Below are 16204 nucleotides of genomic sequence, written 5' to 3'. Positions count from 1 at the left end.
TGGTGATTTCTGTACAGGTTGTACGAGAATTCCCACAGCCTGCCTCAGCTGCGGAGCCAGCACATTGCTTTCATTTGCAAAATGATTGGAATTACCTCATTTCCTCCGAAGAAATGAGGTTTGCAGAGCTGCGCATGTGAAATGTAACTCCGCGACACCAAGAAGACCTGCTCGCAGTTCGTAGATCTGCTCAGTGCAGGAAATAATGACGGCAGCTTTAAAACCAACATTGATCGGCTGCTCTGAGGTGGTCGGTGAGGGCCAAACCCTGCGCCCCAGTCCCCGAGGGCACCCCTGGGTGCCCCAGGCTCGTGTCCAGAGGGTGGGGAGCCACCAGGCTGTCCCAAAATAGCTGAAGGGTGCTGAGGGTGATGCTCGTGCCTCAGAGGGGGGCTAAGGAAAGGTTATGGAGGTGCGGGTATGGGGATGAAGAGGAGAAAGGGGCTGCTGGTGAAGGTGGGGCGTAGAGTGGAGAAAGGGCTGAGTGGGAGATGGCGGAGGGAGCCTAGACCAGAAAAAGGAAAGTGAGGAGGGAAAAATCATGAAGAGAGAAGGCGAGGGAGGGAGCAGGAGCACGGGCAGTGGGAAGGAAGCCTGCATGGGGATCGTCAGGGGATGAGGGGACAGCAGGGCAGCGCCCGCCAGCAGGAGGAGGGAGGCGAGGGGTGAAGCGGGGAAGGGATGACAGCTGGAAAAGGGCCGGGAGCCGGGGAAGGAGGGAACGAAAGAGAGGGAGGAGACGGGGAGGAGGAAGGTGCCTGCGTGGAGGCGGGATGCAGGCCGGCGGGGGACGAGGAGGAGGAGCCGGCACCGGCGAGCCGGGCTTGACAGGAGGAGGGAAGCGGGGATGGAGGCAGCGGCGGCCCCAGCCGGGGAGGAGGGAGCAGCGCCGTGAGGGACGGCCCGGCCCGGCCCTGCCCGCCGCACCATGGGCAGCGCCGACTCCAAGCTCAACTTCAGGAAGGCCGTGATCCAGCTCACCACCAAGACCCAGGTGAGGGCCGCCATGTCGCGGGGTGGCTGCGGGGAGGGGAGGGGAGGGGAGGGGGCCGCCATGTCGGGAGCCGCCCCGAGGGGACCGGGGCGGGCTGACCGAGCCCTCCCGGCCGTGACAGCCCCGGTGCTGAGGGCAGGGCTGTTACCGAGGGTGGCCGCGATTTCTCCTCTGGGGCTCCTCGCGTGCAGGGCTGCGTGCCCTGAGGACAGCGGGCAGCAGGTTGGGCCCACCGCCGTTGGGCTGTGGCGGTGCAGCCCTGTTGCAGATGATGCAGGGAGCAGATGGCGATCGGGGCGAGCTGCCCCCATCCGTCACCTCGCCTCTCCCCGGGGTGCGGAGGTGATGGGGGAAGCTGTGGGTGCCAGGTGGGCCGGCAGCACGCTCACGGCACCCATCGCTTCCCACACCGGGGAAGGGTGACGTGTGGCTGGAAGGTGCCTGCGGCGCGGTGCTGGCGACCTCCGACGTGTTGCGCCTTGTAATGCCTCCTATGTGTTATTTTTTTTCCCCTCAAAATAATCGGTGGAGAATCTTGCCCTGTTCCTGGGTAAGAACTAATCGAAGGGGACGTTGGCCAACCGTGCTGCTAGGACAGATTTTTTTGCAGGAGAAGCAGTTTCCGTCTGTGAGCTGTGAAATAACGCTTTATTTCTGAAGGCTGAAGAGGTGTGAATTAAATGAAAGGCAGCCAGGGCTATGTGTGGAGTGGGGTTGCCTGGAGGTGGAACAGATGTTGTGCACGTCCTGGAGCTAGTTTAGCTCTTGTCTTAAGTTGGGGTCCAGCAGCAGCATGCTGGCAGAGAAGCAGAAGGCTGTTTTTGTGTCTAAGGGGCAGAGGGATTTTGGTTTTTTGGGAAATCGCGTCTTGGGTTCCCCTGGCCTACAACAGAGAATTGCTGTTCTGAGCTGCCTTTGGTGACGAGGCAATAATGGCAGCTGGGAAAACTTGAGAGATGGTGGAAGAAATAGATGTGAGGGTGGGGAGTGAAGTCAGAAGAACGGGGTATGGGGACGAAGGGGTGAAGGGTAAGGGGAGGTAATCTGTGAAAACTCATGAGGCAAGGGCTAGGACTGGGAAACAAATTATAGAAAGTAAGGCTGTAAGAGTCTGTAAGAAATCAATCGCGTTCGTACTCTCTAAAGCGGTGCTGGTTCTATCTGCATTGCTCAGGAATGGTTTTCAGGAACGTGTCCTTAAAAACACCTTCTGTTGTGGATGTTCCACAATATCCTCAGGCAGAAAGAGAAGTGGATGGATTAGTGTTCAAAGGGATTCTTCCAAAGTCTCTTTTGGATGCCAAAATAGTTCAGAGTGCCTTCAGCTTTGGGCTGTCCTCCCTTCTCTGGGGAACATGCTTCTGAAGTGAGACTGGGGGTGGGAAATTCAAGCCCAGTTTCTCAGTGCCTGTGTTAGCTCAAGGTATCCTCTCTGTCTGCTGCTCACAAAGAAAATCCTGTATGAGGCAATCCTTCATGTTGCCAGCCAAGAGGAGAGCGCTCCCCTCCCCCAGTTTATTGACGTGTGCAAGGAAAGGAGGCTTGCTGGGGCCCTGAATAAAAGGAAGGAGAAAAGGCTTCGTTCTTGACCGGATTCATTTCACAGCTTTGTGGTCTAGGTGAGACTGCCTGCCATGTGGAAAAAGGGTGGGGTATTGGCGCTCCCATATTTACATACCGCAGAAGGGCACTGGTGTTTGCTTGTGCAGGATGCATGACTGGACTCTCCTGGAGCCTTCCGAGCTTGCACCAGCAGCAGCCTCCGTGTAGCCTCCCAGTACACGCGTCTGGATTCAAAACCACGTTGCAATAACGTATGGAATCGAATCCCTGCTTCAAAGCCATTAGCTTAAAATACACTTTGCTTTTTCAGCAGCGTGTCTCCTTTTTTGCAGCCTTCTCCTCTTACATTAGGTAGCTGGAGGAATAGATTTTCATCAAATCACTGGTAACGTGAAACCATGAGCTTAGTAATGCACTATGCAGGGTTTCCCAAGGCTTTGATGGAAGGAAGTGGTCCAGCAGAAAGCACTCACTGGCGAAAGTTCAGAGTTTGCACTGAAGGTAGTTTTATCTTAAAAATAAGTTGCTATAATCTCCAGGTTTTCATTAAGAGTGTTCCCATGTGAACACTAAAAATAGAAAAAAACTGTAAGTAGCATAATACTTCAATGCTCGTAGCACATGCGGAGCCCAAAACTTGAAAGTCAAACAAAGGATGGATGAAAATGAAACTGACTTCACTGATTTTTAACTCCCAAAGTGCCCATAAAAGCGCTGTCTGCTTCACAGGTGAAAAGAAGCATGGGCTGTCAGTAGGACAGCTCATTGGTGGCAGAGCACAGAACTGAAGCCGGGAGCCCCAGCTGCTGGGGAAACGTGCTTTCTTTCCTCAGTTAGCTGGAGATTAAATGGTTTCTGCAAGCAACCGACTGGAAGATAAGAAATTTTGATCTTGTGAACTAGCTTGTTAAATATAAATGCCAGCTGTGCCTCTTCTTTTAAAGAGGCAGGAAGGATCAAACACAAGGGACAAACTTTCCTCCTGTCTTTCTCACTGATGTGCAGATGCACTATTACAACGGGCTGTTAATGTGAGCCTGATTAAAAATACATCACACGGTCAGAGAGACACTGGCCTCTGAGTAGCCTATTTCTGAAAGTATTCAAATATCCAAGTCTCCCAGGCTGATCAAAAGCAAAGTTGTTGTCTTAAAACCAAAACTTTAGCTAACACTCCACGTAGCTGACTCTTCTCCTAGGCTTTCACTGCCAGACTTCCACAAATCCCATTTTCCAGTTTCCTTTGCAGCACTCTGTGGGAGCAGAGACCTGGCAAAACACTCAGGTGGGGTTTCTCCTTGATTCTGCGCTGCTGACCGTAAAGATCCTCTTACAAAAAAAAATCACTTTTGTTAAGAGAACTGCGTGGAGCTGCTGCTCTTGGCAGCAAGGATGGAGTCTTGCTACTTATTAACATTTTGAATAAACTTGTCCTCTGACTTTCCTTTTACGCAGGGGCTCACAAACGTGGTTAGAGGTGCTTGAATTGTCTGAAGCTAACCAGCTGGCCCTGCAGGGTTGCGTGATCTCCTCGAGCTCCATCAGGTGCTGCATGAATGGCTCCGTGGTCATTGCACTCTGTAATTCTGCCTCCTTTGGGGATAAAGGAGTATGCTGCTGTTACTTATTAGCTGAATTTGTGCGGTACTGGCTGGAAAACCTTGCCAGCGGGGCCTGGTTCTGAGGAGGAAGCAAATACCTTGCCAGAGGGACTATAGGAAAAGCGGGAAGGGGTTGAATGAGAAAGTGAAGGTGATACTGGCCTCAGGCTGAGGACAGTAACAAATGGGGGGAGGCTGTGCTTCGGGACCTTTTCCTGTTTGTAGGACGAGGTCAGCTCCACTCTGCTTTCATGTTTCCTGCCATGTATCCTGTTTGCATAGGATTGCTTGGTCAGGTCTGTGTTTCTCTGCTCAGAAGCTGGCAAGGCGCTTGTAGCCCATGTGGCTTCCTTTTCTGATTCCTGCAGCGTGTGTGGATGGTGTTTCTAAGAACCTGAAACCCCAAGTTCATAACGATTGGGAAATAAAGTCTGGGGGTGTCCAGTAGGACTAATTCTGCCTTTGTGTGGCCAGCAAGCAAGTGGGAGGTCTCTTCGGGGGGGTGTAGGGGGCTTCAGGAACTTTCTTTGCTCTCCAGATGTGCCAGTCGTGCTGCCAGAGTGGAGAGGAGGTGGTGATCCCCCGACTCTTGCCGCAGCAATGAAGTCTTCATTCTCATCGTACCGCTGGTGCAGAGCAGATTGTGCGCAGTGTTGGAGGTGAATTTGGTTCTTTGTACGCTGCAGCTCCCTCGCCAAGAGAGGACACATCTGTGCTGATCTGGCGGATGTGAAGTGGCCCCAGCTTGCGATATTGCTGATGAGGATTCAGCTCCTCGTGGAGCTCTTCGTGCTGAAGCACCGTGTGCGTAGCCAAGGCTGGCTGCGGCACTGGGATTTGTCACTGCAGCGTGTGCAGTACCAGCACTTGTAGCTAAATCTTGACATTTTGCAATGAAAATATCCGTGACTGGTGAACAGGACTGTTCTAGGTCTCTGTACTTCCCTTTTCTGCATGCTGGGCATAAGCTGTCGGGTGAGCTCAGCACGAGGAAATGGCTATTTAGGCCCCCAGAGATGCTGCGTGCGGAGTACAACCAGCTTAAAAACATCCAGTAGTGTTCTATGGCGGAGATGAATATTATGTGGATGAAGTAGCTCCGTGATGCCAGGCCGTTAATTAAAACGGGGGGGCTGCAGGGATGAGCATGACTCAGTGCCGAGTCCCTGTCCCAGGATTGTACGCGGGATACCATCTGTTGGACGGGAAGCTGACTTGCTGCAGCTATTAAAAAGGAAAGAGATGGTGTTCTAGCATCATCTGCTTGCCAAGATGGCAGCCACGACTTTCCTGTGGCCGCAGCATCCAACGTTGCAGCTCGGGTAATTGCCGTGCTCCTCTACCTCCGTGTCATTTTAGTCGGAGGCTAAATCCGTCGTAGCTGCCGTGTAAAACCGTGGCTGTGTTCAACCTCCGAGGAGGCCGCAGGCTACGGGGAGGTAAAGGGATCTGTGTATGCTGGAGGGAAATGGCTTTCTCCTTCCCCTCCAGATGAGGGAGGAGTCGTTATTTATGCATGATCTCCAATTAGCAGCAATCGCTGCTCGCTGTTGGCAGGGGGAGTGGCCGTGGCAGGAGGCCAGGAGTGCATGTGGCAATTAGATGTGGGGTTGTGGTTTGGAAGGGGGGGAAGGAAGTGTAGGAGGTTTCCTGCATTACCTCGGTGGGTTTTCCAAATGCTTGGCTCTTTTTGAGGAGTGTGATCAGAGATCTGATTTGCAAAAGAGCTTTGCTCCCATGTAGGTGTTTCGTGCCCAGGTTGCGGCTCCCTTGCATGCTCGGGAAACGGGATTACCCTGAAAGCCAGGCTGAAAGCACCTGGCTGTTCCTACAGATCCCCTCTGAGCTGCTGTCAGCTTGGATCCTTTGGAAACATTGCTTTTCCCCTGAGAAAGGGTTTGGTGGGAATTTGCCTTGTTGGCCAGGTGATAAAACGAAAAGGGTTTCAGCACCGGAGCAGCGTTTAAGACGGTGCGGAACCACCTGTGGTTTCGTCTGGTTTTGTTTGGGGCTGGAGGGTGGCTTGGGCTGATTCCTCGCGTGTCTGGAAGGACCGGGACACTGACACGGCGCCCCAGGGCACCGCAGCTGGCGGAGGAGAGCTGCAGGGCAGCGACCTGCTGCACCAGTCTGGCGGCAGCCTGCCTGCGCCTCCTCTGCTTTCTGGCCTCCGGTGGTGGTGACACGTCACCTGCGAGTCCAGGCTGCGAGCTCAGGTCCTGTTGATTCTTCCCGTCCTGGCAGCAGGGGGGAAATGCAGCGCTTCTGTCTCAGAGCTGTGATGTCCCCCCGCTGCATCACGTCTCGGCTGCGTTGAGCGCAGCACGGACCCGGACAAGCGTGCTGCCGGCTGCACGGAGCTGGGGAGCGGGCAGGGATTGTTTAACTTAAACACACGCTCGCGTTTCTGCCCCTTCCCCATCCGACGTGATAGACCCACCCACGGCGCTGACTGTCGCGGTTCGCAAGAGCCACTGCTTGCTTTGGAGCCCCTGCACGTCGCGGGCGGGAGCTGCCCCTCGTCCCAGATGAGGGCAGGGCGGGCGGCTGCAGGCCACCGTGCTTCAGCACACCTGGGGAAACGCCTCTGGAAGCACTTCCATTTTCCTCTTCCGAGTTAAATCACGGATCCATTTCTGTCACGCTGCATGGTGTTAATATGCGTGTATTCATCCCACCCACGCAGCAGGACCCCGTGGCTCTGAAGGTGACAGGGCACATGACAGCAGCCTGGCCCATGCACCTGAGTAAAGAGCTTGTCACACGTGCCCTAGGTTGCAGATAAGCTGAGGCTTTGTATTTGCTGTGACTCCATGAAAGACCTCATGGGCTGGTAGTTCTGCCTCTGTAACCCCGTCTGTCTCTCCACAGCCTGTGGAGGCAACGGATGATGCCTTCTGGGACCAGTTCTGGGCAGACACAGCCACCTCAGTGCAGGATGTCTTTGCCCTGGTGCCAGCTGCGGAGATCCGAGCGGTGAGAGAGGAATCACCTTCAAACCTGGCGACCCTGTGTTACAAGGTAAGGCTGGCACTGCCTTCTCCCTTGTGCTGTGCTGGCAGGGGGTGTCCCTGCATGGCTCCCCATGGCTCCCGAGCGGGGACAGGTACCATATTACCTCCTTGCACCCCGTGCTGTGCTTGCTTGTCCCTGTCTCCCCCGATGATAACTCTTAGCACTTCCTCTCTTGGTTTACCACAGACCACAGCCAGCATTTGCTCTGTGCGGAGCCTTTCCCCTCTTGTCCTCATCCCAAGTCTCACTCTGGCCTCATGAATCTTGCCTGCAATGTAAAGGGCTTCCCACCTAGGGCACTTCACACCAAGGCTGCATACGTTTGGTGAGGCTGAGGCATCTGACTGCTGTCCGCATCTAATCGCTCCTCGCCATGCATCGGTTCAGCTTCAAGCTCCTAGATCCCAGAAGGGTGTGGAGTTTGTCACTGTAAAACTCCCCTGGATGAGGTTGGGGGGAGATTTTAAGCCTTTTCTTCCTTCTGCTGTGACATCAGAACATCCCTGGCACTATTTCTGGTGTTGCCATGTCCTTGCGTGGAGCACAAGGGACGTTGACTTGTTTCCTACCCTGCTAGGTCTGGCAAATTGTCAAGCTGGCTAGCAACAGCTGAGACTGCTCAGGGAACAGCCTTATGCTGCCTGGGAAAGTGCAGGTGTTAATGATGCTCTTGATTTGAGTCATGCAAAGAGCAGCCTTGAATTTGGCATGTTGGAAATGTTCTGAATGGCATTTTCCCACTTCAAAATGGTTGTTACCATCCTGGTTTTCTTTCCTGCTCTGCAAAATGTGAACGAGACCTCCTGAATCACACCGAAGGTGCCCTGGCCGGGTATCTTGCCTCAGACATACCTGTAGTGGATGCTTGAAGAAGAATACAAAAATGAGGGAAAATACAGTGATTCTTCCCTAGTGCTGTCTCCTAGCTTCAGGCAAGCAGCAGATTGGGAATTGGTCAGTACAGCTATCCCCAGCCCTTCTCACGTAACTCCTTCGGCTCTGTGTCCTCTTTCCACAATTAAACAGGACTAAAATATGGGCTGTTCTTACTGGTAGCAGATGTGTTGGGGGACCTGGTCACTGCAGGGCATTCATTGAGGAACCCTTGATGTTAGGATGTCTGGGTCGGAGGAGTTTGCAGGCTCTTGCACGTTTTTGTGAGGCTGAAGGCCACAAGCCGTGCCGGGTGCGGTGCGACGCTGGACTTAGCACGACAGCATGGCTGAAACGTCACTTGCAGCCGTGGCTGGAGACTCAGCTTATGTCCCCACAGAACAGAGTATAAATGTGGCTGGAAAAATATTTACACCCCCTCACAGAGCTGTGCGTGGATGGGCTGAGACTGCACGAGCGGCATTTAAACGCCCATTAAGGCAGCGACGCGAGCTAGCAGTGACCCAGACAGTCTGCTGTGGAAAGAAGTGGGGACACCTGACCCCATGAATTAGAAAGCTGGACAGTGAATCCTTGGTAAATGTTGCTGCTTTCGTTCCCCTCTCCTTCCCGTTGGGATCAGGGCTAAGAGGAAGGGTGCAGGTGCTGGGGGAAGGAGCTGCCTTTTTATTTTTGAGGGTAAAAGTCCTGCCGCTGGCTGCTGGGGCTGTGGTTGCTGCCTTGCAAGAGCCACATCCCTGTCCTGGAAAACCCAGTGTGATCCTCCCCATTGGTGGGGTCAGCAGCGATCAGACAGACTGCGAAGGTTCAGCCCAGCCTCTCTTTCCAGAGCATCAGTCCTATCCACAGGCTGAGCGGGGGAAACTTGGGCCACCGCCCTCCTGCGCGGCGGTGCAGAAGTGAAGCGGGCCTCGACAGCCTCTGCTGGAGGCTGTACCGTGCACGTAGCCGCGGGCAGCAGCTTGGCTCCCACCTCTTGAGTCAGGAGAGGTGCCCGCTGTAATCCCAGCGGCTCGTACAGGTCTGCTGGGCCCTGTGTTTCTGCGCAGCCTTTCCCCAGCAGCGCCTCTCGCCATGCAGCGTGGAGCTGCTGCCCTGGCTCTGGCCTGAGCTGTGCGCGTGGTGGGGCCGATTGATCTCATCTGCTCTCTGAGGTCTGGGGAGTCCTGGGGCGGTGCTGGGAGCAGCCCAGTGGTGCTGTGGCTTTCTGCCCGCACTACGTGGGTTACTCCTGGCACGTAAGGTCTCTTGCAGTGGGACAGAAGAAATTGAAGGAGGTCTGGTTAAGACCATTAAGCCCATTTCTGCAGGCGGTTTCAGACAGCAATGCAGATGTACCACTGAACTCAGGGAAGATGGGCTCCAAACAGTGCCTGTAACTATGTGAGGGTGTCACCAGCAGGACAGGGCTTTGCAGCTCCTGCTCGCGTCCCGGCTAATGCTACCTGCCTTGTTTTTGTTTCCCTCAGGCCGTGGAGAAGCTGGTGCAGGGAGCAGAGAGCGGCTGCCACACAGAGAAGGAGAGACAAATCGTCTTGAACTGTTGCCGGCTCCTCACCCGCATCCTGCCTTACATCTTTGAGGACCCAGACTGGAGAGGTTTCTTCTGGTCAACTGTCCCTGGGGCTGGCAGAGGAGGGGTCTGTCTCTTGGCACTTATTTTTCTTTCTGGAGGGTGAGGGGGAGGTTGCGGCGAGGAGACCCTCCCTGCAGCTGGGGGCAGCTGCAGCGCAGTCATTTCTTTTGGTCAGGAACCAGGTGGCATCTTCTGAGTAGCTCCCTTTCTTTGATTCTTGGTGCTCTTCCTCTCACCCTCAACTGCTCCGCTTAGCACGGGTTGCTGTGTCATCTCAATATTTCACTTGGGAGTGTATCTGTAGAAACAGAGAGCTGGTACGTGAGAGAGAGCTTCTCCAGCATGAGGTATGCATTGAAATGAATGCGAGAGCGGTACTGAAGGCTGTAGGACTTTATTAAAACTGAGATGAGCTTATTGCATTAACTACAGTGGATTTAAGAATAGAGTCGAGCTGAAATAGGTTTCACTGATTTTTAGTGATTCTACTGATTCCACAATGTCACATTTAAAGCAAATAGTGCTAGAGAAGCTCTCAGCATCGTGGTTCAATATCCTGCTTGTGACAGTTTTAACCAGCTGCTGGGTGAAGCCCACAACTAAGCAAGAGCAATTGAAGAATTAGGTACTGTCTGTGGCCCTGTCAGTGACAGGTGTAGCTTTAGGGCAGTCTCTGAACTTCCCTACATTTCTCTGTTTGCAGACTGGGCACAGTTTTGTTCCTCTGCACAGAAAAGCACTAAAAATGCTCTAGGATCTTTTGCAAATAGTGTTGAAAACACAGCTGGGTTAGGCCAGGAATACTATTCACCTGCTCTCTCCCTTAGCAGCTGCTGTTTTGTGCACGGAGAGTGCTCTCCTGGAAATTCTGAATCTGCAGGTCAGCGTGACTGTGCCGAAGAGCCTACTTTCCCCTGAACATTCTGTGTTCTGCAGCATTTTGGGGGAGGGTTGGAAGGGATTGGCAGTGCTTGGTACAGTATGAACCTAACCTTGCGCTCTCTCCACCTGCCACCTCTAATCTCTTTTGCCTGAGGCCACTTCAAGGGGAAAAGGAAGCCGTTGCTAGCAGCTCTGCTATGTGACCTGTGTGACTGGGGGGGTGGCTGTCCGCCCCTTGATCCCTGCAGGGGCTGAGAGTGCTGGAGAAGCTTAACAGTGGAGCTGCTGAGCCCTGCTCCTTTGGGGAAGGAACATGCGAGGTGCCAGGTGCCCTGATCCAGCCGCTGTTACAACTGTTCTTCCACCTTGTTCAGCAGCTGGAGGAGAGTTTCTCAGCCTCAGAGCGGTGGGGCCACCCCAAGGAAATCCAGCCCAGCCCACCTGTGCTGTGCTGAGGAGCTCTTCTCATGCGTCGTGCCTGCTGAATGCTCGGGGAGCTGCTGTGGTTCATTGGTCCATCATTCGTGCAGAAGCAGCTGCAAGGCTGGCTGAGCTCCTGCCAGGGGATGAGAAATAAAGCCCTCAGACCCCGGGGAAGGTGGGGGTCACGTCCAATCTAGGAGCAACTGTTTTGCTGTCTGAAGGCTGATTTCTCCCTTGGAACTGAAGAGGAGGATGATGTGCCTGGACCATTATCTCTGTGATTATCTTCTGCCCGCCTCATGATGCGGTGATGGGTGGCAGAGTTCCTGGAGCATGGGTCCCTCCCTCCTGTAAAGGTCAAGGGAACGTGTGGGAGGATGCAGTCGCTGAAGCAGGGGTGTTGGGATTAGGCAGGGGCTGTTAGGGTTATGTTCTTGTGTTTAGGAAGAGGATGGGTGACGGTTTTTGAAAAACACAGCAATCTTTCAAGAGATCTGTGGAGGACTGGGTGCGTTCCCTACACTGCACAGATCTAGTGGCTTGTTGCATGTCTCCCGTTTTGGATGTGGTACCCGGAGCCTGCAGGGACTTTTTCTGGCAGTCGAAGCTATATTTAGCAAAGATCATTCTTGAAAAAGAAGTCCCCATGGACCCTAGTGCTTTTCCTTTCATCATCCTTCCTGAACAGAAGCATCTTTCCTGCCTGACAGCTTCATCCCTCCTCTCTGGGCTTCTCACATCCGGGATCTGTTTGACGGTGGCAGTCGCTGCGACAGATGTCAGAGCCACGCAGGCTCTTATCCCCGACGGCTGCCTGCTGGGATTTAAGAGCCACGTGTCACACGCAGGCTGGCAGAAGCCTGCCCGAGACAGATAAGCTCCTGCCATTCCTGCCCCCTGCCTTGCCCCCCAGCACCGGTGCGTGGTGGGGAAGCCTCCCATCCAGGATGCTCTTTGACAGGCAGGATCTGGCAAGGTTTCCCAGGGCAACAGCTGCAGAGGAGTAGCCAGGCATGATTCAAGTGATTGCTTTGAATGCTGGAGATGGCAAAATCCCCTCTGCTGTCATGCCTGCTCTGCCACGGCAGGCCGAGGCCGCCCCTTGCTGAGCACGCTACACACCGCCTCTCCCTCTTCTGTTACCTCCAGTTCTTGGCAGCCCATGCAGGACATTTAGAGGCTTTACACCTGTTATCACTGGTGCCTGGCTTCTTCCTATTGCTGTCTGTGTGAATCACCTTCCTCGTTTCCTTTGTGACTGTAAAACCCTCTTTTCTGTAAGTGGATCCTTTTCCTTTTGCCCTCAGTAAGCCAAGCATCTCCACGTGGCAGCGTCCAGTGCTACTCTTCTGATTTCCCAGCATCTCTGGGCCTGTTCAGTTTGGTCTAATTAAAGACCTTGTTCCTATTTAGTCACCACTTTCCAGGGTAAATTTTTTGCCTCTCCTGGGTGGGTTTTGTGTGCTTCTCCCTCATGTCCCTTTGTAACTTCTTGCCTCCCTGCACCTTCATGGGGAGTATGTCTTCTCTTGCTGTGCTACAATAGTGTTACTGTGTGCTCTTTGCTAACCCCGTGCTGACAGTACTCTTCCACAATTCTCACTTTCAGGGAGATGACGATGATGAAAATGCCCGGCCGCTGGCTGAATCATTGCTCCTTGCTGTTGCAGACCTGCTCTTCTGTCCTGATTTCACTGTGCAAAGCCACCGGAGGAGCACGGTGGTGAGTTGAATCACGAAATTACCTCCATAGAGGAAGATTAATTGCACGATGGGGGGCACGTTGGCAGACCTCAGCAGCTTCCTTGCTAACTTGTAGGCAGGAAAACATGGAGTCCCTGAGCTTGAACACACGCTGCATTACAAAACACTGATCAGTGTTTTGGGTTCACTCTGTGGTGTTTGTGTCCTCAAAAATGGATGTTCTAGGACTGCTGGGTGATTCTCAGTTGAAGAGGCCGTTGCTTACCCCTGCACTACAGCTTGCCTGTCAGGAAGATGTGGTCGTGCTGGCAAACAGCTGCTCTTCTGTTGCTCCCAGCAGAGCAGAGACCTTTAGCACCTTGCTCCATTCACTGGCAATTTGGCGCAGTCCAGGGCAGGAAGTTGCTGTTTGCCTGACTCCAGGTGCTGTGATGTGGATGAGTCTGTGGTCTCTGTTGTGTCTTTCCACCTTCTCTCCCTCTGTGTTGCATAACAAAGACAAATGTGTTCTGATACTTACGGAGACTGTCTCTACTTCAGAGGAGTTCCCTGAAGCAGGGATCTCCTACCAGGTGTATTAAGGATGTATTCTTGCACTTCTCCTATCTCGTCAACCCAAGGCTTTCTGGTGTTTATTGTAGGTATAGACTATAACCAAAAGTGGGCAGCCCTCCTTTTTGGTATTGCTGTGAAGTAAAGTTAAATAATAATAATAAAAACACACCATGATCAACTAATGTGTATTTGACTGCGAAATTCCCCAACAGACCTGAATACTATCTAGTTTGCTCAAAATTTCTGAGTGGTAGAAACAGTTTCTTTAATGAAGCTTCTTAAAAAAGTTAAATAAATCTAATTAGACAATGGGATCATGAATGCTTTGTGTTACTTGCTGTTAGCCGCCACTGCAGTCTTTGCCTAGCTGTTTTCCCTCTCTGGATTGGGTTTGACCTGTGCTCTTGTGTCTGGCTGCAGGTTAAGAGGAGAGAGGTGAGTACAACCACCTCACGCTCATGGCAGAACAGCATGTGGCCCCAGAGGTACAGGTTGTGGCTGGTAGTTGCTGAAGGAGAACTGAGTAAAGAGGAAGAGTAAGTGGTGGGAGGGAATTGACAAAGGAGACCTGGGAGAGACCCGTGGTCTTTTTACAGTTTGTTTTTCTATTGAAGTCGGCTTTGGCATTATTGCTGGTAACTGGGGATCCCTCTGTCATGCACAGTGTCTGCGTCTGTGTGTTTATCACTTATCTGCAAAGGCTGAGTTCTCTGAAGACACAAGCATCTGCTTTTTTAGACCTGGGAAACTACCGTAATGATGGCTAGTAATGTGCTGTCTCCTCCTAGTGTTCCTGCTTAGTCACACATGGTAGAAACAGGTGTGTGGATGCAACTGCATTTCTTTCCATGAAACCTGTGCGTGGCAGATGTTAAAGATTTGGTTGTGAAGGAGATTTCGGGCACTCCAATCTCAGAAAGAGTTGTTCTGAGTAGCTGGATGAGAAACCTGGCAGCAGGTAAGCTCTGTCCTGTCTGCATAAAGTGAGTAGGAAGGCAGGAAAAACCTGGACTGTGGAGGAAGCTGCAGTTGCCTCTGTGTCTGCAGTAACTGCTGTCGACATGCTGATTTTGTGGGAGTTGTGATTGAGGTGGTGAGTGCATCTTGGTTGTTCTGAAGCCCTCCTGTCCTGAGATCAGTGCCATTATGGGAGGGAGGGAAGGAAGTTACGCAGTGGGAACCCAGAGCAATTAAAGACTTTCCTCTGATGTGCTTTCCCCGATTGCAGGGAGGGGAAAAAATAGAATTTGCTTAATTAAACCCGAGAAAAGAGACAGCCAAACTGTGCCAAGTGCACTTGATGTGAATATATTCATCTGGGCCCTTGCTCCCCGTTGTTTCTGGAGGGTCAGCATGTGGCGCTCAGTGCCTTCTTGTCTCAGCAAAGCTGCTTCAACCCTGACTCAACTGACTGCAACAAAGGAGAAGGGCAGGCTGCTATGGTTCATCTCCTCAGGTTGCAAAGCAGGAGTTCGGGAGTCATGCCAGGAGCTGTCAAGGGGGTGGGAGGGCTCTGACTGGGAGAGTCACCTTCTTGCTTTGCCCTCTGAAAAGCAAGTCACAGCAGTATGTGCTTTTAGTACAAATTAGGGGTAATTTGCTGCTTCTCTTGCCTTTAATGCACAGCCATCGCAGGCCACTGTTATGTGTGTAAAATCAATTTGATGGGCTCTGAGATAGTGTGGAGGTGTCGAGCGGGAACTGGCCCCCCATGTGGTGCTCTCGGTCTGGAGAGAAAAAAGGAAAAAGCCTGACCTGGGCTGTGTTTCATGAGATGCAGAGGAAAGGAGAGGAGGTGGTGATGCATCCCATATGAGAACATAACATATCCGGGATCTTTTGGTGGTGGGTGACCGTTCCCAGTGGAGGTGGCGAGCACTGCGCCGTGGCATGCTGGAGGAAGGGCCTCATTCTGCGTGATACCCAGTGCCTGTTGAAGATGAGAGGTTCTGTCTCAGGGATGCTGCCTGGGTGGGGCTGGTATTTACAGCCTGGAGTGTCTGGATGCCTCTCAGCTGGTTTCTTTGCTACTGTTAAAGATCGGAGCTGAGCTGCCTTGGATTCCAGAAGCACTGTCAACTCTTGCATGAGCTTGTGCTCTGACCTCCTGTCTCTCTCCACAGGACACAGCAGAAGATATCCACTCCATTGACAGCTGTGAGTACATCTGGGAGGCAGGAGTGGGCTTTGCTCACTCTCCACAGCCTAACTACATCCATGACTTGAATAGGTAAGGGAGTCTGCAAAGGGAGAAATGGAGAGAAGCTGGGCTCAGGAGAGGGGGTCTGAGGGAGATGGGCTCACTCTACTTGCCTCTTGGGATGTCTGTGACTTTCCCAGGGCCTTTGTCCCTTTCTCAGCCAACATGTCTGTCGGCAAAGAAGAAATCCAGCTGTCCATTTGAAGAGCTTTTTGTAATGTGATATGGGAGATGGAGTGTCTGCAACAGGAACTGGCAAAACACTGCTTTGAAATGGCTGAGGAGCTCTGTATCTTTTTTTCCCCAAAAAGTTCTGCTGAGCTTTGTGCCAGTGCTTATGAATGAAATGTTGCTTATGAAATGAAATGGTCTCAGCTTTCTGTGGGAAGGACTTTCTAGATGGGACTGAGCTTTTCTTATGTGTTGTTGTGGTAAGTGTTTGTGCCTTTTGTACCCAGTCTCTGCTCCTGAACGGCTCCAGGACTTGGCCTCTTCTTCCCTTCTTTCAGGACAGAGCTGCTTAAACTGCTGCTGACCTGTTTCTCAGAGGCCATGTATCTGCCTCCCTCTTCAGACAGCAGCAACACCAACCCCTGGGTGCAGTTCTTCTGCTCTACGGAGAACAGGTGAGGGTGCGAGACTGCGTGCTAGAGGGAGAAATACCTTCAGGTTTTTCCCAGGGAGCATGTTGGTAACGGGGAGTGCTGTAGATCCCTGCTGCAGATCCTGTTCCCTGGTGGGGATGGTGGTGTGGCACTGCAGAGTGGTTGGTGGTGGCAGGTGACTGCTGCCCTCTA

General features: G+C 52.7%; 1 protein-coding gene across 2 annotated transcripts in view; it reads left to right on the top strand.

Annotated features, from left to right (window-relative positions):
- HID1 (HID1 domain containing) overlaps positions 1-16204 on the top strand; it is a 42897-nt gene that overhangs the window by 13209 nt on the left and 13484 nt on the right. Inside the window, exons 4-9 of one of the 2 annotated variants that reach the window (XM_080560749.1) lie at positions 18-994; positions 7030-7179; positions 9537-9707; positions 12558-12671; positions 15331-15437; positions 15917-16033. In XM_080560749.1, the coding sequence (XP_080416875.1) occupies positions 929-994; positions 7030-7179; positions 9537-9707; positions 12558-12671; positions 15331-15437; positions 15917-16033 (725 nt within the window). In that variant the 5' untranslated portion in view covers positions 18-928. Of the gene's footprint in view, positions 1-17; positions 995-7029; positions 7180-9536; positions 9708-12557; positions 12672-15330; positions 15438-15916; positions 16034-16204 lie in introns of those variants that run through there. The other variant, XM_080560748.1, reaches the window with a different exon arrangement.

Source organism: Anser brachyrhynchus, assembly GCF_964034855.1.
Source record: "Anser brachyrhynchus genome assembly, chromosome: 18".
Lineage (NCBI taxonomy): Eukaryota > Metazoa > Chordata > Aves > Anseriformes > Anatidae > Anser > Anser brachyrhynchus.
This window is presented reverse-complemented; position numbering and strand designations above follow the sequence as displayed.